Source organism: Carlito syrichta, unplaced genomic scaffold (assembly GCF_000164805.1).
Source record: "Carlito syrichta isolate Samal-C Ts95f unplaced genomic scaffold, Tarsius_syrichta-2.0.1 Scaffold305203, whole genome shotgun sequence".
NCBI classification, from domain to species: Eukaryota; Metazoa; Chordata; class Mammalia; order Primates; family Tarsiidae; genus Carlito; species Carlito syrichta.
In genome coordinates, this window is record NW_007249299.1 from 247,129 (window position 1) to 273,050 (window position 25,922).

Here is a 25,922-nt window from a genome sequence, read left to right on the forward strand (position 1 = left end):
TGCTTTATCAGCTTAAGTCTTTCCCTCCTCCTTCCACCAGACTGTATTCTCCTTGAGGTCTGATAAGCAGGTTTTTGCTTTTTTTTGTTCTGCACAATCAGATTTCTTACTGGTAAAGATCTGCCTTTGTAGCTCATTGAAGTTGATGAGAACTCATGTCACTATTCATTTTTTTCTAAATCACATGGGAATTATATTGTCCAATAATTTATACAGAAGAAACTTTGTTAAGTGGTTCTATAATCATTACTTCAGTTAGTCCTTAGGGAACACTGAAAGTTAGGGCACACTATTCCTATCATGTTCGTTTGGCAGAGGAAGTAACAGAGGCTTGAAAAGTTTAGGTGGCTGCCCCAAATCACATAGCTAGTAAGTGACATAGCCAAAATTTGAACCAAGTTAGTCTGATATCAAATACCACATTCACTATTCTGGATGCCTCCAGTTTGCGAGGCAGATTCGCATTCAGTGAATACTGTATTTAAATTGCTTATCTACATCACAAACAGAATAAGTTTCTTCCCACAGCCTCACTCACCCACAGTATGCTATCCTAAAAACAAACTTTTTAGGAAAAGTCGTTCCTGGCTAAGCAACCTCACAAATGTTGGATAAGACAAATTTGAAAATACCCAAGAGGCAATTATTGCATTAATATTACAAATCTGGTTCCTGAGAAAGGGAACTCCTTCAAAGAACTCAACAAAATCTAATCTCTCATTGACTAAATATATCTCCGCTTGGTCTATGAAAAAGGAGCTAAGTGACTCCTCTAACAGTATGTACTTTATAAGATCAGATACTATTGAGTTTGATTTGGAAATTATTTCATTGTCTTTAAAATAAAAGTGGATAACATCAAATAGCAAGCCTTCTGTGCTTGTACAAAGGTCTATAATGCAGAAAATTTCCAAACAGAATTTTCTTTTAAGAAGAGTAACAATTTATACTTCCATAATTTGTAAGGTGGATTAGCTGTCATTCAAAGAATCCAGAAAGAAAAAAACTGTATTTTGCTATTTAATCATAAAATAAAAGTGAAATGTTGAAATCAAGTTTGGCACAAAGTAATAATCTGAATAAATGAAAGTTCATGGCATAGAGATTAGTAATGTTAATATTACTTGGAATACAGGATAAATTGTGCAAGAGATTGAGAAAAGGAAACAAAACTGGTTTCTGGATGCATCTAATTTCCTTTCCACTTTTTAACCTAGTAATGCATGTCTCTGTAGTATTCAATAGTTGTTCAAAATATATTCTTCTAAAGTCAAGCCAGTACCACTTGATTTCATTGACATTTTTAGTAATATAACATCACTTACAGTGAGTACATGTCCAATGGAATATTCATTTGAGAGGACCAAGGTGGTCCCATACCAGAAGGCCAGAGCATATGATGCATAGATCAGTAGGAAAGCAGCACCAATAGAAATATTGGCTGTGATAGCTTTCTTTATCCCAATTCTTTTCGCTTCTTCTAAATTTCTGTTGTACCTGGAAGAAAAAACAAAAATGATCACATAAACTAAAAAAATCTTATGAAAACATGCCAGCCCTGTGACATACGTTTTCTCCTCTTGCTCACACACTGATCCTATGATGTTAGTAGTGCTTTATTCCCTTCCTGCAAAAGAGAAAACCGAGGCTTATAAAGATTGAGTCCACCCAGCACAGGAGCTCCTGCCTGTAATCCCAGTGCTTTGGGAGGTGGAGATGAGAGGACTGCCTGAGCCCAGGGGTTTGAGCCCAGGGGTTCGAGACCAGCCTTGGAAACTTGGCAAGAACTCATCTTTACAATAAAATTAAAAAATTAATCAGGCATGGTAGTGCATGCATTTAGTTTCAGCTCTTGAAAAGCTGCAGTAGAAGATAGCCTGAGCCCAGCAGATGAGTGCTGTGGTTGCCTGATCATGCCACTGAACCCTAGCTTGGGTGACAGAGTGAGGCTCTGACAAAAAAAAAAAGATGAAGTTCCTTCTTTGGCCTTAGCAATAGTGAAATAAGTGAAGCAATATTTAGCAAACTTTTAGAACTTGTATTGTCTCATATATAAGACAAAATAGAAGCCATGAAAACACTTGCATCTTCCCTTCAAAATCTGCATGCCTCTTTAATTAATTAATAAAATGGAGCTATAATGTTAGAAAGTGCTAAACGAGAGAAAGTCATTTAAATCTCTGAACGTTAAAGATTTGGGGAGAGTTTGTTCCCTGTCCTGCCTCCCTTTGGGACTGACAGAAAGACCAACCAAGAGGTTATATGAGAGCCTTTTGAAAGCTTTGAATTGCTACAGAATACATTTTTACATTTAAATAAGCGGTGTAACTTATCCACAGATATTTATTTTAAAAATCACTGACCAGCAAAAAGAATTTGGTTTGAATGTATATAGAAGCCTATCATTATTTAGTTGCATCTTTTTCCTTTTCCTTTCTCCATTTTGCCCACATACTTCCCTCTGCAAATACTCCCCAACATCTGTCATGCCATGGCTGCCCGTTGCTGGACTAAGGGGCTTTGGTCTGGTGGCTAGGACCACCCATGGACTTCTGGCTGCTTTAAGGCCTGAGGAAATAAAAATCTCAGGATATCTAAAACCCCAAAGTCATTATAGCACAAAGGTTTACCCTATATTAGCCAACCTTGGACAGCACCCATTAATACTTCTTGAAGCAAATACAGGCAATTACACAAAAGGAAGGCAAAAACAAGCAAGAAAAAAAAAAGGTACAGTACACTGAGATTTTCTTTCTCTAGTTCTAATGACATGAAGCTTATTTCCAAATGATGATAATTCAAGTATTTGTAAACCCTCAGAAACTGGACAATTTCTGATGTTAAAGAGATAGTATCTGTAATTTTACTTTCCCTTGAGAGGAACAGAGCAGACTATTCTGCTTAAGAAGAGAGACATTAGATAACTTAGGATAGGGCCAAGAGTTAATATAATAATAATAAGGAACTTTGCAAATATAGAGCCAAAGTAAAATTATTAGAGAAATAGGACAGACTATAACCAAGCCTTAAATCTGCCTTTATTCTCTTAATCTCAACTTTCTGCAGAACCTAGAGTATTGCCTTGCAGAAAGAAGGAGCTTATGATTGTTTAAATGAGAGAACATGCTGAGCACAGTGTCTCAAGCCTGTAATCCCAGCACTTTGGAGGCCAAGGTGAGAGGATTGCCTGAGTCTAGGGGTTCGAGACCAGCCTGGGCAACTTGGTGAGACCTCGTCTCTACAATAAATCAAAAAATTAGCTGGGTGTGGTAGTGCATGCCTGTAGTTCCAGCTATTTGAAAGGCTGAGGTAAAAGGGTCACCTAAGCCCAGCAGATAAAGGTTGCAGTGACTGTGAGGGTGCCACTGCATTCCAGCCTGGGCAACAGAGTGAGACTCCAACTCAAAAAAATGAATTTAAAAAAGTGAGAGAAGTTACTTCCATATAGAATTTATACTTTGAGATCTTTGATCTACAAAATTCATGAGCATACAAATATTAAATAGTATTATATTAATCTTCTTTGAAGCTTCATTCATTACTATGTACAGAAAAATTCAAGCCCTGCCCAGATATGAGCATGCATTCTCTCTTGTCTTTATGACTACTTTAACTAGTTACATTACCAGTTACAATAACATGCCAAATGAAATTCACATGACAACTGTGTGCACTAAAGAGTAAATTTAAATATAACTTTGTAGTGAAAAAATATTCATACACTATTAGTTTTAACCCCCCAAAATGTTAATCACCAACTTGCCAGTTATAATCTTTAAACAAAAAATTATTAAGAAACATGTTTCAGCCGGGCTCGGTGGCTCAGCCTGTAATCCCACGCCTTGGGAGGCTGAGGTGAGTGGATTGCCTGAGCCTGCGGGTTCGAGACCCACCTAGGCAGCGAGACCTCATCTCTACAATAAATCAAAAATCAGCCGGGCATGGTAGCGCGTGCCTGTAATTCCGGCTACTCGGAAGGCTGAGGTGGAAGGATCGCCGGAGCCCAGCAGGTCGAGGCTGCGGTGGCCGGGAGCGGCCACTGCACTCCAGTCTGGGCGACAGAGTGAGACTCCAACTCAAAAAAAAAAAAAAAAAAGAAACATGTTTCAATGTTGCATATATATCATTATATATAATATATTATAGTGTCTATATAATACATATATATGCTATGTACGCACATACATATATAATATATATTATATATATATAGTATTAGAGTATATATAATTTTATATATATATGACACACGCACACACCACTTGAGGGGGGACCAAAAAAACCAGAATTACCTTTTGGAGGACAGTATCCTTGTAGTACAGGCTTCCCCCACTAGGTAAGTGTTCTAGAAACCTACTGACATCAGTGTACCAGCTGGTGTTGCTATGAAAGGCTGTGTTAGGCTTCAGTTCATTGTTATTTGGAGATTATCTCAGCATATTTGTCCATTCCATGATGGATGATTTACGAGCACACCTGCTCACACTGTGATGAGTGTTCAGCAGTTGTTGACCAAAACAGCATGCCTCCCATGCACCACTCTCCCTATCAACCCTACCTTTTTTTTTCCTGGATGAAAAAAGTCCTCAAAGGGAAATGTTTTGCTGATGCGGAAGAGGTGAAACTAAAAACGGCAGAAGTACTAAAAGGCATCAAAAGTGACAAGTTCAAAAACTGTTTTAAGCAGTGGAAAAAGCATCTAGATAGGTGGATTGTATCAGATGGAGAACACTTTGGAGGTGACTGGAATTTAAACATGTAAGACTAAATTCACAATTTTTAATAAATTATGGTTTTTTGGGTCCCCCTTAATATATATATGCAAATATATATTCTCCTTCCCATTTTATTAGTTGATCTGAGGTGAAAGATTTTTCTAGGCATAAATTATACACAATTACATTTAAGGAACTTTAATGTACATATCTCATACCCTGTTATCTCCTTTATCTTAGTTTTTGCTTACCAAGACTAATGCAGAAACCAATATGGTGTGGTCCTATGCAGCCAGAGGAAATATTTTCATGGGAAGAAGCAACAACAAGTAAGAAAATCATTTAGATACCAGAAAAGATAAAGGAAGATGAGAAGGGGGGTGGGAGGGAGGAGACATCAACAAAATTCCTTTTATACAGGTTTTTTAAATTAGTTTTCAGTAAAAATGTCACAAACCAAATCATCCATTCATTAAATGGTAATTAAAGTAGGAGTTCTTAAAATAAAATAAAGTTATATAATGAAAACATGAGCATTTAGAAAACATTATTCTTCTTAAATATTATGAAAATATTTATTAATTATTAATTAGACACTTATAAGAGCAAGAAATAATTTTAGTTAAGCAAATAGAAATCATTACTAATAGATAAATATATTTGCGAGACATACGAGGGGAGACTCCCAAAAAACTGGAATTATCTTTTGGAAGGTGGGCCCCTTGTAATACACTCAGAATTTGTCCCTCTGGTTCAGTCAGCCAAAGTTTTCAACTAGAAATTTTGAGAAGGTTGTATCATGATTTGTAGAAGGAGCATCCTGAGTTGTGATAAACAGATTCTTCCACCATGAAAATGCATCTGCCCACATGGTACTGAGTGCTCAGCAGTTTTTGACCAAAAATGGCATGATACCCATGCCCCACCCTCCCTATTTACCCATTCTTGCCCCTAGGGCCCTTTTTTTTGTTACCCCCAATGAAAAAAAGTTCTCAAAGGAAAATGTTTTGCCGATGTGAAAAAGGTGAAACAAAAAATGGCAGAACCACTAAACGGCAGAAAAATTGACAAGTTCAAAAACTGTTTTGAGCAGTGGAAAAGCATCTAGATAGGTGTATTGTATCAAATGGAGAGTACTTTGAAGGTGACTGAAGTTTAAACATGTAAGAATAAATACACAATTTTTGACAAATAAATTCTGAGTTTTTTGGGTCCCCCCTGTATAACAGAATAAACATTTTAAAATTAGAAGAACAAAACTATTCTCTACTATTGAATTAAATTAATTTTAAATTCTGGTTAAATTTTTATTCCAAAAGAGCCGGCTTTCTCCTGTACCTGCTAATTTGAAGAAAAAGTCAGATTAAGACCTTGATTTACAAGCAGATAAAAGAAGGGGAGGAAAATGTTTGGTCTAGTTTCAAATTATATCCCAAATCTAGGTACTTGTCATCCCTCTCCTGCTTCCACTGTAGACTGGGCCACCACAAGCCCTCTGGCCTGAACCACTTTGTCAGACGCCCCCACTCATCTCCTTGCTTCCACCCTGATGGATGTTCTTATCTATCCAGCAGACCCATTACAGACAGAGAAATGATCTGAAAACATAACGTGGATAATTATTCCCCCATTTAATTCCCTGGAGTAAAATCCAAACTTTTTACCATGGCCTACCCTCACCTTCCTTCACTCAACTGAGCCCCAGTCACACAAGCCTTGTGATATTTTCTAGAACACATCAAAATCTTTGCCACCTCAGGAATTTGGAAGACTCTTGTTTCAGCCCATCCCATCCCTATCCTCACCACGGCATGGTTCTTCTCATCTCTCGTGTCTCAATCTGGATGAAAATTTCTCATAGAGGCCTTCCCCGACAACCAAATTTTAAACTTAAACTTTTCCCTCCTCAACATCACACTTTTTGATTCTTTCAGAGAGCATTTAAAAATATATATTACAATTCATTTCTTTTATGATCCTTTCCTTCCTTTCTCCTTTTCTTCTCTTCTTATCTATTTTACTATTTCAACTGAGGATCTCCCAAGGGTCAATATCCTTTACTTTCGATTCATGATTGAAAACGCAGAGCTCAGCACAATATCCGGCATGTAGTAGATGCTGGATGAATTTGTTGAATGAATGAACTTTTGAGATATGACCAACTTGGGAAGAATATTAGGTCATCAGTTTGTAGTCTTGTGTCTATTCTTGATCTTCAGGCAAAACTAATTTCAATTTTCCAGGGAAGAATGTCTTTTTTCAAAGATATATTTATTTATTTATTTATTTATTTGAGTTGGAGTCTTACTCTGTCACCCAGACTGGAGTGCAGTGGCTGAATTACAGGCATGCGCTACCACACCCGGCTGGGTTTTTCTTATTTATTGTAGAGATGAGGACTCGCCAAGTTGCCCAGGCAGGTCTCAAACCCGCGGGTTCAGGCAATCCACTCACCTCAGTCTCCCAAGGCGCAGGATTACAGGCTGAGCCACTGAGCCCGGCTCAAAGATATATTTAAATAGCTCATGTTTTCTGAAGAAATGATCCCACACATAAAATGAATGTCTGAATATAGCTGTGTAAGGTCATTTGCTTACTCTTATAATTAAAAGTTGATCACCATCTTCTCTAGGAAAATTTTTTTGTATCTAATTAATTAAAGCATTCCATTAACATTTTCTAACATTAAATAACCTTTAGGATAAAGGCTTAAAAAAAATCTGATAAATATTTTTCACATGGATTTGTTTAGTCAATTATTTATTTACATTTCTGCATATTTGTTTCAGACAAAACTGTCTTTTAATTTTCTTTTCTCATATTATACCTATATAGTTGTGGTTATCAAAATTACACCAGCCTTATAAGATGAATTCACAACTTCTTTTCTTTGCTTTTCCATCTTCAACAATTTGTGTTAATATAGGGTTATCTCTTATTTAAGTTTTGGTAGAACATGCCTGTAAAGTTATCTGGTCTTGGTGGGTTTTGCTTGCTTTGAGGGGGAGTGGGGAGGGGAGGAGTCGGGATGGAGGAGATTTTTAACTTCGAATTCAATTCTTGTAATGATTATAGGTTTGCTCAGTTTTTCTTTTTCCTTCTTTTTTTCTTTTTTTTTAGAAAGCAGGATTTATTGAGAGGACAGAAAAGCTTCCACAGTGGGAGGGGACCCGAAGGGATTGCCCTTAGATTTTCTTCTTAAGTGAGAGTTTTAACCTGTACTTTTCTAGAATGTTATCTATATCATTAGGACTTTAAAATGTATTAGTATAAAGCTATAATTTTAAAAATAGGTTATTTTATCTGTAGCAAGTTTTCCTCATTCATTTTTTTGTTCCTGATTAAATCTGCAAAATACTGGTTATTTATTAGTCTCTTCAAATAATTTTTAGATTTTTTTCTCCTTAATTTCTATTAAATTAATTTTTGTTCTTGTATTATTTCCTTCTAATATGTACTGTATTGTTCTATTTCTAACATCTTAATTTGGGTATTTATTTCATTAATTTTCAGCAATTTGCCATTTCTTCCACCAGACACTCTGGCATCACTTGACTTGAACTAATTTTTTATATGAAGTCCTTGGCTTTGAGAGATAGTTTCCTACTCCAAAGAGTAGTATAAAATTCAGATCCCAATTGCACATGGTGGTCAGGCCTGAGATTTTAATTTCCATGGGGGGATGTTTTCCTCCACCTCAGAAACTAGGCAGAAGCAGATAAGCTTTCTGTGTCTTCCTATGCTGTTGAGTATATTACTTTTCTGATCTACCTTTCCTCTGAGAAAAACTGGAAAGGAATCCCAAGTTCAAGACTTAATTCTGTCTCTGCTTAAATAACAACTAATATTTTCCTGAATAATCTCTCTAAATAGTATCCCAGTGATTATTTTAGACTATTTTGTTCCCCCAAATAGTACCCACTATGACTCAGAATATTCTATTTCCCCATATAATATTTACTCCATTATATTAGACATTCACTTATTTGTGGTTGTATGTACCGCTTCCCTCCCCTGTAGAATTCAAGCTCCACAGGAGCAGGGGCTTTATTTCATTGGATGTTTGACCAGTCATTAATCAAGAATTCTCATTTTATTAATCAGACATGTCTTAAAGTAAATGTAAAAACCTTAGCAAGAATCAAAACTGAGCATAGACACTGCCTCCCTTTGAACTGTGATGCTGAGCCACATTATTCTCAGAGGACATCTTTGTGGGTGTGAAATATATCATATGAACAAAAGAGTACTCCAAACACATACGTACAGTTTAAAACATAATTATCCAGCAAATACTCATGTACGTGCAATGGAGGCCAAGACACAGAGCCCTGCTAGAACCACAGAAGTACCTGCCATGTGTTCTGTTCTCATCACACAACTTTTCACCTTCCCCAGAGATAACCATTATTCCAACCTTAAAAATGTCCTTGGCTTTCAATATGACTTTGTCACACAATGTATAAACACTGCAACAATGCAGTTTACCTATTTTTATTTTCAAACAATTCATAACACAGAAATATTACAACATCAGATTATAATTTATATTCAATTTTTATCTCAAATAAAGTCTGTTAGAAATCAGTGGATCTAGCGGGAAACTGCCGGGGGTGGGGGGGCAGAGCGGGGAAACAGAATTGTCAGTAGAATCTGCCTGGGGACCAGAGAGGAGTGGGGCGGGGACACGACACCTCATCAACAAAGGTACCTGCATAAGGAACATCTGTACACCTAACCTTGAACTGTACTCCATGTCTTTTTCTTTCTTTCTTTCTTTCTTTTTTTTTTTTTTTTGAGTTGGAGTCTCACTCTATCGCCCAGACTAGAGTGCAGTGGCACGCTTGCGGCCACTGCAGACTCGCCCTGCTGGGCTCCAGCGATCACTCCGCCTCAGCCTTCCAAGTAGCCGGAACTACAGGCGTGCACTACCACGCCCGGCTAATTTTTGATTTATTGTAGAGACGAGGTCTTGCCAAGTTGCCCGGGCAGGCCTTGAACCCGCAGACTCAGGCAATCCACTGGCTTCGGCCTCCCAAAGTGCTGGGATTATAGGCTATGCCACTGAGCCCGGCCCCCACGTCTTTAAAAAAAAAAAAATTAAAAAAGAAAAATCAGTGGTTCTGATGGACATTATTAATTTCAATAAATTGTCACCTATACTCTCAGAAAACTAAAAAAAAAAAAGGAGCAGTTGCAAGGATAATAAACACATAATATAAAAGGTTTTTGAACCTTTGTACAAATGTGTTTTTGGGTTATATTTTTATCATAGATCACATCTCAACTGTGTTAAGGCTTGAGCAGAAGGGGAAATAAAATGTCCTCATAGAGCTTATAAAAAACACTCATTCAATCTTAGAGAATCCAGAATTAACCTGACAAGGAAAAATTAGAGACATAAAATACATTTCAGCCTTAGGAAACTATTTTTATGTCATTGGCCATCTAGAAAATTCCAGAAAACCTTTTGAATTAGTAGATAAAAGAAAACGACAATCAGAATTGCAACTTTTCCAGAACATTAGTTATGCTGTATATATAACCATTATGCTAGTCAAGAAAAAAAAATATATATGTATATAGCACTGTTAACCTGAATGACACATGAAGCTGAAACGACATAAAATGTAACATTTCTATCTACTTAAAAAAGAAACTCAAACCTTTCAAGTTCTTTTTGTTGTCCTCCAAATGCAATCACAGTTCTAATTGCTGCTAAGACCTCTTCAGCTACTGCTCCAGCTTTTGCGTATGCAAAGAGTTCTTTATCAGTAAATGAAGATAGTATCTGTTCAGAAATAAAATGTTAGACCATTTAAAATTTTTTAACAAGTTAATTTTACCTTTTTAAAAGTAAACACATAAACACAAATGCTTGCTATATGTTATGTGTATGTGAAACAAAATCTACTTGTCTTCGGTCTTTTGATGCTCTATTTTTTAGTATATATGAGGGGGGACCTAAAAAATGGAATTTATTAATTAAATACTGTGTATTTACTTTTACATGTTTAAATTTCAGTCAACTTCAAAGTACTCTCCATTTGATACAATACACCTATTGAGACATTATTTTCACTGCTCAAAACAGTTTTTGAACTTGTCGGTGTTGATCCCTTTTAGTACTTCTGCCATTTTTTTGTTGTGCCTCTTCCACATCAGCAAAACATTTCCCTTTGAGGACTTTTTTGATAAGGGAAAACAAAAAAAGTCATTCAAGGCAGGATTGGGTGAATAGGAAGGGTGGGGCACAGGGGTCATGCCATTTTTGATCAAATACTGCTGAACACTCAGCACGATGCGGACGTGTGTCTTATTATAGTGGAAGAACCAGTCAGTTGTTTGCCACAACTAGGGATGTTTCTTCTTTAAATCATCACAAAATTTTCTCAAAACTTCCAGGTAAAAACTTTGGTTGACTATCTGATCTGAGAAACAAATTCTAAGTGTACTAAAAAGGGCCTGCTCTCCAAAAAGATAATTTGGGGGGATCCCCCTTTGTATATTCAATCTGTAAGCCACCTAAAATTATCTGTGGACTGAAATGGCATATAATAAAACAGACTGACCGACACAGTGGCTCATGCTTTTTTTTTTTTTTTTTTTTGAGTTGGAGTCTCACTCGGTCGCCCAGACTGGAGTGCAGTGGCCGCTGCCGGCCACCGCAGCCTCAATCTGCTGGGCTCCGGCGATCCTTCCGCCTCAGCCTTCCGAGTAGCCAGAACTACAGGCGTGCGCTACCATGTCTGGCTGATTTTTTGATTTATTGTAGAGATGAGGTCTTGCTGCCCAGGCGGGTCTAAAACCCACAGGCTCAGGCAATCCACTCACCTCAGCCTCCCAAAGGTGCGGGATTACAGGCTGAGCCACCGAGCCCGGCGGCTCATGCTTATAATCCCAGTACTTTGGGAGGCTGAGGTGGGAGGATGGTTTAAGGCCAGGAGTTCAAGATCAGCCTGAGCAACACAGCAAAACCCTCTCTCTTAAAAAAAAAGAAAAAGAAATAAAAGATAGCCAGGTGTGGTGGTATGTACCTGTAGTCTCAGCTACTGGGGAGTCTGAGGCAGGAGGACTTGAGCCCAGGAGGTTGTGGCTACAGTGGGCCATAATTATGCCGTATTTTAGCCTGAGTGACAGCGTGAGCTCTTGTCTCAAAAAAACTAACAATAATAATAAAACAAATTAATTGAAAATTACATTTTCCCACTGAAAACCTCATATCTAAATAAATATAACTGGAACTTTTGGGAGATGTTCAATTTCAGAATATAAGGTACATACTATATTATAATTATAAACAAATATGAAAAACCAACATTAAATCAAGAAAATATGGTATATGCTCAACACAGCAATTGCTAATGGTACTCTGGTCTAGAAGTGTCAAAGCAAGAGGCCAGAAGAATGCAAGGAACCAAGTATATATGGTGACATGACTTCAAGATTCCACAAGCCAAGGTAAACAGTTGCTCTTGGACAAAACAATACATCCAGCCATAAGGGAGGTCTTTGTTTCATAGCTGATCTTTGATCCTCCTGATTTTCCTTAGCACTTACTCTGCAAATGAAACAATCCTGGATACTTTATATACCTAGAATCTCATTTATTATTCTCAATTGCACAGGGAAGTGGATGTCATTTCTCCCACTTTACATATGAGGAAATAAAGGCATAGAGAAGATAAATAATTTGCTAATAACTAGAATATTCAGGATTCAAGCCTGAGTCCATAGGCTTCAAAGCTTAAATTAACACCCATTGGAGTGAATCTCTCTCTGAAACTAGCCACTTATACATGAACTTTGGTTCCAGATGGCTCTATTATGAACACCAGACCAGTGAGAATGGACAAAGGACTGGGGTCTTATACCTAGAATGCCAAAGTGGTCAATCATCTAAATAAAAATTATATATAACCCATTTACTAAAAGAAAATCTGATTAAGCAATATTATACTCTTTCCATAGATAATTCACAGACATTTGTGGACTCATTCATGTAAGTAATGAGTCCTGTTGGCATAAAAAGTTCAAAGTTGTTCTGATTTTAACAATGCATTTCTCGCTTTCCTGTATGTCAAAGTAAAAGGAGCTATGATAGATACAAGAATGGGTAGATGAAGGCAAATGAACAGCGATTAACTGTGTTCATAGGTACATGCCTGCAGTCATCGTGAGGAATATACCTATCCTCCTTAGTACTCAAAACAACAGTCCACTGATTCACTATAGCTTCCTGACATCTCAAAGCAATATTATTCCTTTGAGAAATAAGGGCTGCCCCCCCCCATACTTGCTGAATCATTCACAGTTCAGGGTCTGAGTTAGGGTGGGCAGCCCCATCCCTGAACAAATAGGTCTGCAGAATAGAACAGGCTCATATAACATATTTTAGCAATGTTTCTCTGCTTCTTCTGAAACCTAATGATGCCACAAATGCCCACACTAGAGTCAGTCAACAGCAGGAAGATTACCAAGAAATATTTTTAAATTAGGTGTTTTAAAATACGCCATTTCAATTTAGTGTTCTTATATTAAGTTCCACACTGAATTCAACAAATCTGACTCCTTTTCCCTTCTATAACCCTCCACAATTATAAGTAGGCAAGAATATAGTACAATGTTCATCAAATGTTTGGTTTTTTTAGGAGATCAAGTCTGTTAAAAGAAAAAAAAAACAAACACATGAACCTATTCTCAAGGATATGAAAGACCAATTTCCCCTGTTCCTCCAACATGAAATAATAGTGATTCATTCATATTTGTCCCTGTCATAAAGTTCGTATAAGACTGTTTTGTTCTCTTGTAACTTTTGTATTTTCATTTTTGGAGGTGTGTTATATGCTCTGTTGCTTCTGTGCTCATTTGTGATCTTGTGAAGTGTATGGGCTTTCTTTTTTCTTCTGTGCACAGCACTTTTTTAAACATCTCCTGCAGAGCTGGTCTGGAGGCAGCATATTCTGTTAAGAATTAGATGTCTGGGAAGGATTTTAATTCTCCATTTAATTAGCTGGGCATATTTGCATAGGTCTGTTTCAAGATTGTCTATTCTGTTCCATTGATCTATGTGTCTGTCTTCCACCAATACCACAGTCTTGATTCCCATAGCTATATAGTAAGCCTTAATATTAGGTAGACTTATTCTCACTTTATTCTTCTTTGTCAAGATTGCTTTTGCCATTTTAGGACCTGTGTGCTTTTCCGTGTGTGTGTGTGTATATATATATATATATATATATATATATTTTTTTTTTTTTTTTTTTTTTTTCTTAAAGTTAGCTTGGCTAGGTGGGAATTTCTTGGTTGAAATTGTTTATCTTTGAGAACACTAAAGACTGGGGTCCAATTCCTTCTGGCTTTTAGTGTTTCTGCAGATAAGTCTGGAGTGATTCTGATTGGTCTTCCCTGGAAAGTAGTCTGACCTTTTTCCCTTGCTGCCTTCAGAACTTTTTCTTTCATATCTACTTTGTGTGGATGAATTACTATTTGTCTAGGGGTTGGTCTTCTCATAATATGTCTTGCAGGGTTCTCTGAATCTCTTGTGCTTGTATAATCATGTCTCTGATCAGATGAGGAAAGTTTTCCTGAATGACCTCATGAAACATCTATTCCAAAGTGTTTTTTGTCTCTCTTTCTATATCAGATATACTGATCAAAGGTAGGTTTGGCTTCTTGATAAAACTGCACATCTCTTAGAGAGTTTCTTCTTTCTTCTTAAGTTGTTTTTTTTTCTATATTTTTCTTTCTTTTAAAAAAAAAATCTTGCTATTTTATTTGCATATAAAGGCCGCTAGATATAGAATAGCACAATAGATTTAAAGAGACAACTGCTTTCCTAAATTTCATTAACAAGGTAACATGAAATAGAATAAAGCTTGACAGCATTTACAATGGGGAAACAGAAATGACTACTAGCGACAATATTTTGTGTTAGAAAGGATTGCATTGACACACAGTGCAAAATGGGGAGGGGGTAGGGAAGTAAGGAGGCATTTGGGGGCATTTAAATAGAGAGGACAACTAAGCTTATTTTAGTAAGCTTCTGTTGCAGCCACTTAAGTCTATACACACCTGCCACTGTACCGAGATTTGACCCAAGCTCTTTGAGACCTTGAGTTCTGAGAAAACGTGTCCGTTCCCTCCAGGCTTTGGCTGCCTTGCAGTCCAGCCACCCGTGTGGTTGGGCTGTCCTTGGCAATATTAAACTCCTAACTTAGTCATAATACACAAAAAATATGCATATATATAAACCCATATTGAAAAGGAGTCTGCGCGCTCGTTTTTTTCCTTCTTGAACTGTATGAAACACCTGCTCTTGACAGATTCCATTACTGTATTTTTAAAGCTAAAATAATTTCAAAGAAACAAACAAACAAGGAGACCTTATATAACCACGATAGGACTCTCGCTCGCTAAGCCATCCTCTCTACGAGGGCTGTTTCCTTCCCTCGACACAGCTTTCATTAGAAAGCGTGAAGAGAAGTCTTTTCCATGCCAGCTTCTGTTGGGACAATTGCTATAAATCGGGGCCACGTATGCCAGCAGAGAGAGCTTCAGGATCCCTGTGGGTTTGGAAGGTCAAAGATAATTGGCGGGTTGGCGGGCTGAAAGCTGACTGTACACGTCGGGGCGTTGATGTACATCGTGTAACCGTCGGTCATGATGCCGTAACCTTCATAGGTCCCACCAAACACGTGGAGCTTGGGCCGGACTCGCCTCTGAACCATGTTCAACCTCGACACGGCCCATTCTTTGACGTTCCTTGGGAACCCAGTCTTGAAAACCTAGAGGAGGTCCATGAGGCATGAGTAAGTCGATGCCCTCAGGGATGAGGTTCCACTTGTCCAGCAGAGACTGACCTCTGGGTAGGTTAAAGCCCCATCCATTAAACCACGGGGTCCAAGGTGCACCATATATCCTGAATCCCTTCACCGTTACCTCCGAATCTTGTAAGTAAATACTGTTTGTCAGGAGAGACTGAACATTGTCAAAGTCCTCTGGTTTCAATTTGGACACAGAGGGGAAACGGTAGTAGTCCTGTTTAACAAGGTCTGCCATGAATTCCTTATCAAATGTCAGTTCATGATTCCCAGCAATCACTATTTTATATTCATATGTCAGGTTTCCTAACCAGTCATTAAACTTCTTAACCTCGGAGGGTAGTCCCAGCTCAGTGAAATTGTCCGTGTGGAGAAGGACATCCCCGTAAGGCATCTGGATACCATCTGTTCTGAAGTGTGTGTCTGAGATGCACACAAACCGCATGTGGCCCGCTAGTTTTGGAGTGTCATATGGGATGGGGTTGACCATGTGTACGTGCGGTGGCTGGAATCTGCTCTGGCTGATGTTGTAGTGCGTGAAGGCCCGGGAGGCATTGGAGCTGTACTCATCCACCGTTATGGTAACTTTGCCTTGAGAAGGGATCCCATGTGCCATCCTTCCTCCCTGCAAGCATGGGCAATTCACAACTTCACAGAGCAAAAGGCGGGCGCGGGCATGGTGTGCCTCAGCTGACCTCTGAATCCAAGGATCTGTTCATCAATCCTGCTGTGAGTTTCTTTCCTGGGCTGCGCTCCAGTCCCAGAGATGCCTTCAGCACCTGGTGAGCTGGCGATCCATGACCCAGTGGCCTGAGCCGGCGGAAGCAGTGCCGGGGGCGCACTGGGCAGCGAGGGGCATGCGCGGGCCAGAACCTTCTACCCCGGAGGTCTATATTTTTCATAGATTGGGTTAATTCCGTATTTTGGCCTTCCAGCTTTGCGATTCTTTCTTCTAATTGGTCAATACTGCTTCCTATGTTTGTCAGTTTGTTTACTTCTTGGAAGGAGTTATTTCCATTAGTTCTAAATATGCTTTCTTGAGTCTGTCCAATTCTGTTGCGATTTCATTTCGTTTTTGTCCTTGCATTTGGTTTTAATTCATTCTGTCCATTGATTCTCCAATCCTATATATACTGATCAAAGGTAGGTTTGGCTTCTTAATAAAACTGCACATATCTTAGAGATGTCTGGGTATAGTCATTCTCAAAGATAGCTATTGTTTATGCTCCAGTGGCTATTCTCTCAGGTAATGGCTCTTTGCTGGGACTTCAGGTGTTATCAGTGATTTTTAATTGGTTTCTCTTCTTTGTAGCAGTTCTCTTACCTTTCTCTTTAATTCCATTGCTCCGTGGGAAATGGAAAAGCAATCCCTTCTGATATTTGCTGCACTTTCTGTCCAAAAATGTTGTATCAATGAAATCATGTGGTATGCAACCTTTTGGGATTTTTTTTTAACACAGCATAATTTCTCTGGAATTATCCAGGTTGTTGCATGTATCAATAGTTCTTTCCTTTTTATTGTTAGGTAGCATTCTACTGTATGGATGTACCACAGATTTGGATTGCTTCCAATTTGGAAGTTGCTATAAGCTTTTGTATACAGGCTTTAATGTAAACATAATTTTATTTTGTCTAAGATAACTACCCAGGAGTGCAGTTGCTAGATTGTATGGTAACTGCATGCTTAGTTTTATAAGAAACTATGAAACTTTTATTCTGAGTGGCTGTAATATTTTACATTCCCACTGGCGATCTATGGGTGATGCAGTTTCTCTGCATATTCTTCAGCATTTGGTGGTTCACTATTATTTTTATTTTAGCCATTCCAATCAATGTGTAGTAATATTTCATTGTGGTTTAATTTGCATTTCATGATGGCTAATGACGCTAAACAACTTTTCATGTGCTTACCTGTCATCTATAGATCCTCTTTCCTGAAATGTCTGTTCTTGATTTTGCCCATTCTCTTCATTGTATTATTTGTTTTCTTACTTTTGAGTTTTGATACTTCTTCATATATTCTAGATAGTAGTTCCTGGTTAGACACATGGTTTGCATATAACTCTTTCCCTGTAGTTTGTCTTTTCATTCTTTTCACATGGGTTTCCAAAGAGTAAAAATTTTGATGAAATATAATTTATCAATCTTTCCTTTTAAAGATCATGCTTTCAATGTGAAATCTAAGAACTCTTCCCAGGCCTACATCCTGAGAATTTTCACCTATTCTTTTTTCCTAAAACTTTTTTTTGAGTTGGAGTCTCACTCTGTCGCCCAGACTGGAATGCAGTGGCCGCTCCTGGCCACCGCAGCATCGACCTGCTGGGCTCTGGCGATCCTTCCGCCTCAGCCTTCCAAGTAGCCAGAATTATAGGCATGCACTACCACGTCCAACTGATTTTTTGATTTATTGTAGAGATGAGGTCTTGCTGCCCAGGCGGGTCTCGAACCCGCAGGCTCAGGCAATCCACTCACCTCAGCCTCCCAAAGGCACGGGATTATAGGCTGAGCCACCAAGCCCGGCTTTTCCTAAAACTTTTATAGTTTATATTTTACATTTAATTCCATCATTCATTTTGAGTTAGTTTTTACAACAATATCAGGTTTGGTTGAGGTGTTTCTTTTTTTTCCCTCCAGCACTGTTTGTCAAAAAGATTGTCCTTTCTCCACTGAATTAATTTTGTACCTTTGTCAAAAACTAGCTGGGGATATTTGCATAGGTCTGTTTCAGGATTCTTTATTCCGTTTCATTGATGTATGTGTCTATCTTCCACCAATACCATGGTCTTGATTCCTGTAGCTATATAGTAAGCCTTAATATTAGGTAGACTAATTTCTCTCACTTTATTCTTCTTTGTCAAGGTTGTTTTAGCTATTTTAGGAACTGTGTCTTTCCATATAAATTTTTAGTATAAGCCTACCTATGTCTACAGAAAACCTGAAATTTGTTATAGGGATTGCTTTAAATCTATAAATCTGATAAAAACTGGTATCTTTACTATGTGGACCTTCTAATTCACGAACACACTATGTCTCTCCATTTATTTATTCTTTTTAAAATTTATCTTATCAGTATTTAATAATTATCAGCATTAAAATCCTATATATATATATGTTTTGTTAAGTGTATTTCAAAGTATTTAATTTTATTTATGGCATTGATATATTTTGACTTCCGGCAAGATGGTGACGGGGCAGCTTGGTCTATGAGACATCCGCAAAAGAGAACAGAAAAAGACTCTGGCTCTTTCCCCAGGGGCTGCAGATCCCATTGTCGGCAGCCTGCTCTTCACACAGAGTTCAGCCGTTGACACAGCTGAAGCATCACAGCGGTCTGGGCAGCCACTGCCGCCACAGCGGCGGCCATTGCACATCACACCACCCGTGCCTGCGGCAATCCACACCTTCAGACCTTGAAGCCCCTGCAAGAAAGATCTGCTGAGATCGCTGCCACCACTACTGCCACCATGACATCCTGCCAGGCCGTGGGTCTCCTCCCGTCTGCCTTGAGACAGCGGCTCTCATTTCCAGCTTCTTTCTGGCTCCCTCCCCTGTAGGGCAAGCAGCTGAGATAAAGACCATCTGGAGCGGTGAGATAGCATCACCTCAAAGTAACACCACCAAAAAGGGAAAAACAAAAGTTTGATAAATAGACACAGGCCAGATCTGAGTGGTGAACTGGGCAGTAGTGAACTGAGTGGTTATCTGAACTGCCCTTCACAGCAGGCCAGGGGCAACTGACCCTAACTGTGAACAAATTTACCAGCCTGAAAAGACAGCTAGAAATCAGAGCTGAAAGGACATTGGAATTAAATGAAAAGTCTCAGAGTGTGCTTGATTGGTTCTGTTAGTTCACTGACTTGATTCTATTTCTTTTGCTTTGTTCCTTTTTTTCTTTTTTTTTCTTATTTTCTTTTCTTCTCTCTGTAAACCATATTTTGTATAGAGGAATAGCACACCAACAAGGAGATTGGTTAGCTTGTATGTTAGCATCATTATGTGTTTTAGTTTTTTTTGTATGGGAGTTGGTTAGTTTGTAGCCATGGTCTATTGTTTTTATCTGTTTCAGTTTTTGTCTCTCTCTCCATTTGTTGGTACACTTGTCTGTTTTCCCCTTACTCCTCTCTCTCTCCATCCCCCTCTTCCCCCCACTGTCTGCTCCATTATCTTCCCTCTGTTAACCTCATTTTATTTCGGGGAGTAAACCTACAACCCCCCCCTGCACGGACAGATTCCAAGGCAGTGGGAAGTGGGTTTCAGATTATCCATACACCTGTCAGCGGATAGCAGGACTTGCAGAGAGATTTTGAATCACAGCTCCCCCCTTAAGAAAATCTCAACACTGCAAAAAGGACCACTCCCAACCTACAGTGCAACTCCAGAATTGAACAAAGTAAGAGGATATACATAAAGAAGAATAGGAGATTGAACAAACAGAAGTAAAAGCAACCCTTCCACCCCAAATAACAGAATTAAAGAAGATGGTGACATGGAGGGAAGGAAAAAGTAGAGAGGAAAAAGCTGCACAAATGAAGAAAAACCAAAAGAAGAACATAGGTCTCATACAGACCCCTGGGAAGTCAGATACTGAGAAAACAGACTTCAGAACACAAACAATGAAGAGCCCCCAGAATGACTGGTCACATGCAACAAACCCAGACATCAAGACATTAATAGAGAGAATTAAAAAATTGAGCAGAGACAAGAGGAAAATAGGAAGGAGCTGATGGCAGAAATAACAGCAGTAAAGAATACTGTGATGGAAATAAATAACAAATGAATAAGCATGGAAAGCAGAATTAGCCAAGCAGAAGAAAGAATCTCAGAGCTCGAAGACCAAAACACAGAACTAACCCAAACTGTCAAAAACGTAGAAAAGAAGCTTAAAAAGACAGAACAAAACCTTCAAGAGATGAATGATCACTTCAAGAGAAAAAACCTAACAGTAATTGGCCTTCCTGAGGCAGAGAGAGAAACAGAGACCACACTGGAACAAACATTTCATGAAATCATTCAAGAAAACTTCCTTCATCTCATCAGTGATGCAAAAATTCAAACACAAGAGATTCAGAGAAACCCTGCAAGACAAAAAATGAGAAAACCAACTCCCAGACACATAATAATTCTCCTAAACAAAGTAGTTATAAAAGAAAAAATCCTAAAGGCAGCAAGAGAAAATGGTCAGACTACCTACCAGGGAAGACCAATTTGAATAGCAGAAGATTTATCTACAGAAACCCTCCAGGCTAGGAGAGCTTGGAGCCCTATCTTCAAAGTTCTAAAAGATAAGCAATTTCAACCCAGCCAAGCTAAGCTTCATCAGTGAGGGAGAATTGAAAGCTTTCCCAGACATCCAGTCCCTAAGAACTTTCGCTGCCACCAGACCACCTCTACAAGAAACACTTAAGAAAGTATTGAACACAGAAGAAAAGGAAAAAAGAACAACAACGTTCTTTAAAGAGTACAGGCAAAAGATTAAAAATACATATGAACTGACTCTAAAACCCAAAGAAAGACAACACACAAACAGGAAGAACAACACCAACGCTGTAAGAACCTTATGACAGGGATCAACTCTCACATTTCAATGATTAGCTTGAATGTGAATGGATTAAATGCACCACTGAAAAGACATAGAATGGCAAAATGGATAAAATATCACCAGGCAACAATTTATTGCCTCCAAGAGACTCACCTCACTAGAAAGGGCACTCACAGACTCAAAGAAAGAGGATGGGAAACAAATTTTCAGGTGAACGGAACACAAAAGAAAGGAGGAGTCGTCGTAATCTCAGACAAAATACTCTTTAAGCTATCAAAAATTTAAAAAGATACAGAATGCCACTACATAATGATAAGAGGTTCAATCCATCAACAAGAAATAATCATTCTAAACATATATGCACCCAACATAGGAGCAACAACTTTCATAAAGCAACTTCTAGGTAAACTAAAAAAAGATATCGACTCCAACACCATTATAGCAGTGGACTTCAATACCCCACTCACAACCCTAGACAGATCACCAGGACAAAAAATCAGCAACAAGATCCGAAATCTCAATGTGACTCTTGATCAAATAGACTTGATACCTACAGAACACTCCATCCAAAGACCATAGAATATACTTTCTACTCATCACCACACAGAACGTACTCTAAGATTGACCACATACTTGGCCATAAATCAAGCATAAGCAAATTTAAAAGGATTGAAATTTTACCATGCACCTTCTTGGACTACAGTGGAATAAAAACAACCATTAACACCAACAAGGTCCCCCCAAAACTCACAAGGACATGGACACTAAACGGCATGATGCTAAACAACTCCTGGGTCAACAATGAAATCAAAACAGAGATTAAAAGATACCTGGAAACAAATGAAAATGAAGAAACATCTTACCAAAATCTCTGGGACACCATGAAAGCTGTAGTAAGAGGGAAATTATATCCCTACAAACGCACATGAAGAAAATGGAAGGATCACAAATTAACAGCCTAACAAGCCACCTAAGGAAGCTGGAAAAACAAGAGCACCAAAACCCTAATTTCAGCAGAAGAATCCAGATCACCAAAATAAAAGCCCAAATCCAGGACACAGAAGACAAAAAGATAATACAAAAAAATCAATGAAACAAAAAGCTGGTTCTTCGAAAGAACAAACAAGATCGATGGTCCCCTGGCTAGACTGACCAAGAAAAAGAAAGAAAAAACCCAAATAAGCACAATCAGAAACACAAAAGATGAAGTCACATCTGACCCTGAAGAAATACAAAAGATCATTAGAGACTACTATGTACACTTGTATGGAAACAAACTTGAAAACCTTAAGGAAATGGAGGACTTTCTGACATCACACAACCTGCCTAGGTTGAAACAAGAAGAAATTGAGACCCTAAATAGACCAATAACAATCAAGGAAATTGACTATGTAATAAGAAAACTACCTATAAAAAAAAGCCCTGAACCAGATGGCTTTCCAGCAGAATTCTACAAGACATTTAAGGAGGAGCTGATACCAATCCTACTGAAGGTATTCTAGGCAATTGAGAAAGATGGAACTCTCCCCAAATCATTTTACGAAGCTAACATCGCATTGATACCCAAGCCAAGTAAGGACCCAACAAAGAAAGAGAACTACAGGCTAATATCTTTGATGAACACAGAAGCTAAAATTCTCAATAAGATCCTAGCAAACAGATTCAACAACGCATCTCAAAAATCATCCATCATGACCAAGTAGGCTTCATCCCTGGTATGCAAGGCTGGTTCAACATTCATAAAACAATAAATGTAATTAAATACATCAACAGATGTCAAAACAAAAACCACATGATTATATCATTAAATGCAGAAAAAGCTTTTGATATATTTTAAATTTTGGTTTCTGCATATTCATTGTTAGTATGTAAAAATGCAACTGATCTAGTATCCTGTGACCTTTCCAAACTCAGTTGGGGTGGTTTTTCTGTTTTGTTTTGTTTTGTTTTTTGGTAAATTCCTTGGGATATTCTACATAGAAAATCATATTATCTATAAACATAGTTTTCTTTCTCTCTAATCTACATTCCTTTTACATTTTTTTCCCCTTGCCTTACTGCAACAGAGGTTCCAGTGTTTTGATGAAAAAGAGTGGTACAAGAAGATTTTATCTTATTCCTGATCTTCGAGGAAAGCAGTCTTTCACCACTGAAGCATGATATATTAGCAGAAGAGTTTTTAAATGATCTTTATGGAGTTCAGGTAATATTGGTCTATTGTTAACTTGCTAAATTTTTATCATCAGTGAGTGTTAGATATTCTAGAATGTTTTTCCTGTGTCAATCAATATAATCATATGGATTTTCTTCTTTAGTTTATTGTTATGGTAGATTACATTGATTGATCTTCAAATATTGAATGTTGTATAGCTGAAACAAATCCCACTTGGCTATGATTTTCATATTCTTTTCATATTTTGTTGAATTTGATTTAGTAACATGTTATAGAGGATTTTTGCTCTAAGTTTATTAGGTTCATGAAAGGTATTGATCAGAAGGGTTTATTTTGTTTTGTTTTCTGTATTGCTTTTGTCTGATTTCGGTATGCTGGCTTCATAAAATGAGCTGGGAAGTATTCTTCTTTTTTTGTTTAGTGTGTGTGATTGTATGATATTGGTGCTAATTCTTCTTTAAATAGATGTTTGGTAGAATTTTCCATTGAAACTATCTAGGCCTGGAGAATCCTTTCTCAGGAACTTTAACAGTTACAAATTAAATGTCTTAAATGGTTATAGGGCTATTCAGATTCTCTAGTTCATTTTGGTGCATTCTGGAAATTTGTGATAATGAAGAAATTGATCCCTGAATTGTCATATTTATAAGCATAAAACATAAAGATGTTCATAGCACTTATCTTTACAGTGTCTGCAGGATTAATGATATACCCCACTTCATTCCTGACATTGGTGATTCCTATCTTCCCTCTTTGTATTTTATCGGTCTTGCTAGAGGTTTATCAGTTTTTTATTTTGTAAAGAATCAGTTGTCTGTTCCATTGATTTTCTCTACTGTTTTCCTAATTTTAGTTTCACTGGTTTTTGTATTTACCTCTGTTATTTCCTTCTTCTACTTGTTTTGGTCTTACTTTGCTATTCTTCTTCTACTTTCTTAAGGTAGAAACTTAAATTTTGAGATCTTTCCTCATCTTTAATATAAATATTTAATGCTATACATTTATCTCTCAGTCCTTATTCAACTGCATCCCAAGTATTCTTTTTTTTTTTTTTTTTTTGAGTTGGAGTCTCACTCTGTTGCCCAGACTGGAGTGCAGTGGCCGCTCCCAGTCACCGCAGCCTCGACCTGCTGGGCTCTGGCGATCCTTCTGCCTCAGCCTTCCAAGTAGCCGGAATTACAAGCATGCGTTACCCACGCCTGGCTGATTTTTTGATTTATTGTAGAGATGGGGTCTCGCTGCCCAGGCGGGTCTCGAACCCGCAGGCTCAGGCAATCCACTCACCTCAGCCTCCCAAAGTCACAGGATTACAGGCTGAGCCACCAAGCCCAGATCCAAATATTCTTATATATTGTTTTATGTATTCTTATAATTCCTTTGAGCCTTCCTATATGATTCATACATTTTAAAGCATATTATTTAATTTTCATTTTTTTGAGATTTTCTTGTCTTTCCAATTTTGGTTTCTAGTTCAACACCATGGTAGTCAGAAAAAACACAGTTTATTCATTTCAATTCTTTTAAATTAGTTAAGGTTTGTTTTATGAACCATGATATGATCTGTCTTGGTAAATGTCTCACGGACATTTAACAACAACAATATTAATGTGTATTCTGCTGTTGTTGGGTAGAAAGTTTTATAAATGCCAATTAGATACTGCTGGTCAACTGTGTTATTCAGATTTTTAATATCCTAGCTAATTTTTGTCTAGTTGTTTTATCAGTTGTTGAGTGGAGGGAGTGTTGAAGTTTCCAACTATAATTGTAATTTTTTCTACTTCTCCCTTCAGCTCTTATTTAAATAAACAAATCAAAACTCTCAGTTTTTATGGCATGTATTTTAAGGCTATGTTATTAGATGCATAAACATCTAGGATCACATGTCTTCCTGGTGGACAGATCTTTTTATCATTACCTAATGTTTCTCTTGTTCCCTAGTGATTTTTTTTTTGCTTTGAAGTCTGTATTATCAGATATTAATATAGTCACTTATTTTTTTTAAAATTAATGTTTGTATGGTGTATCTTTTTCCATACTGTTACTTCTACTCTACCAATGTTGTTCAATGTGAAGTAAGTTTCTTGTAAACAGCATATAGTTGTGTGTGTGTGTGTGTGTGTGTGTGTGTGTGTGTGTGTGTGTGTGTGTGTGTGTGTTTAACACACTCTACCAATTTTTCTTCTGATTGGTGTATTTAAACCAGTTACATTTAAGGTACTCAATGATACATTAGTTCTTAAGTTTACCTTTTTATTATTTGCTTTCTGTTTGTCTCCTCTGGTTTTCATCCCTCTGCTTCTCTTTTCCTGCCTTCCTGCAGGTTACCTGATCCATGTTTAGGATTCAATCTTGCTTTATTTATAGTATTTTTGAATATATATTTTGCATGTGTTTCATAATGGCTCCTCTGGGTATCGTAATATTCATATGTGACTTATAACAGTCTACCGATATCAACATTTTTCCACTTATAATTTATGGTTCAATCATCAAACATGATTTTTGATTTTCATGGTGAAAAAAGTTTATTGTACATGCCCACATTTCTGCACTTTCTGTTGCTCATTTTCCTTTCCCAGTGTGCCAATATTTCTTATTTTATCATTTCCTTTCTGTTTGAAGAATTTTGTTTCGCCAATCTTTAATAGTAGATATGCTATTGAAAAAAGTTT

At 37.7% G+C, this 25,922-nt stretch overlaps 1 protein-coding gene and 1 pseudogene across 3 annotated transcripts in view; both read right to left on the bottom strand.

The window, feature by feature from the left end:
* Window positions 1-25,922, bottom strand: part of ABCB1 (ATP binding cassette subfamily B member 1) — a 97,652-nt gene that overhangs the window by 50,904 nt on the left and 20,826 nt on the right. For both annotated transcript variants that reach the window (XM_021714074.1, XM_021714073.1), the window contains 2 exons: window positions 10,382-10,506; window positions 1,326-1,497 (listed from right to left, as the gene is read on the bottom strand). In XM_021714074.1, the coding sequence (XP_021569749.1) occupies window positions 1,326-1,497; window positions 10,382-10,506 (297 nt within the window). The remainder of the gene's footprint in view (window positions 1-1,325; window positions 1,498-10,381; window positions 10,507-25,922) is intronic.
* On the bottom strand, window positions 15,272-16,271 carry LOC103263647 (annotated as a pseudogene). Its single transcript, XR_002482158.1, has one exon. The product of XR_002482158.1 is annotated as a metallophosphoesterase MPPED2 pseudogene (transcript).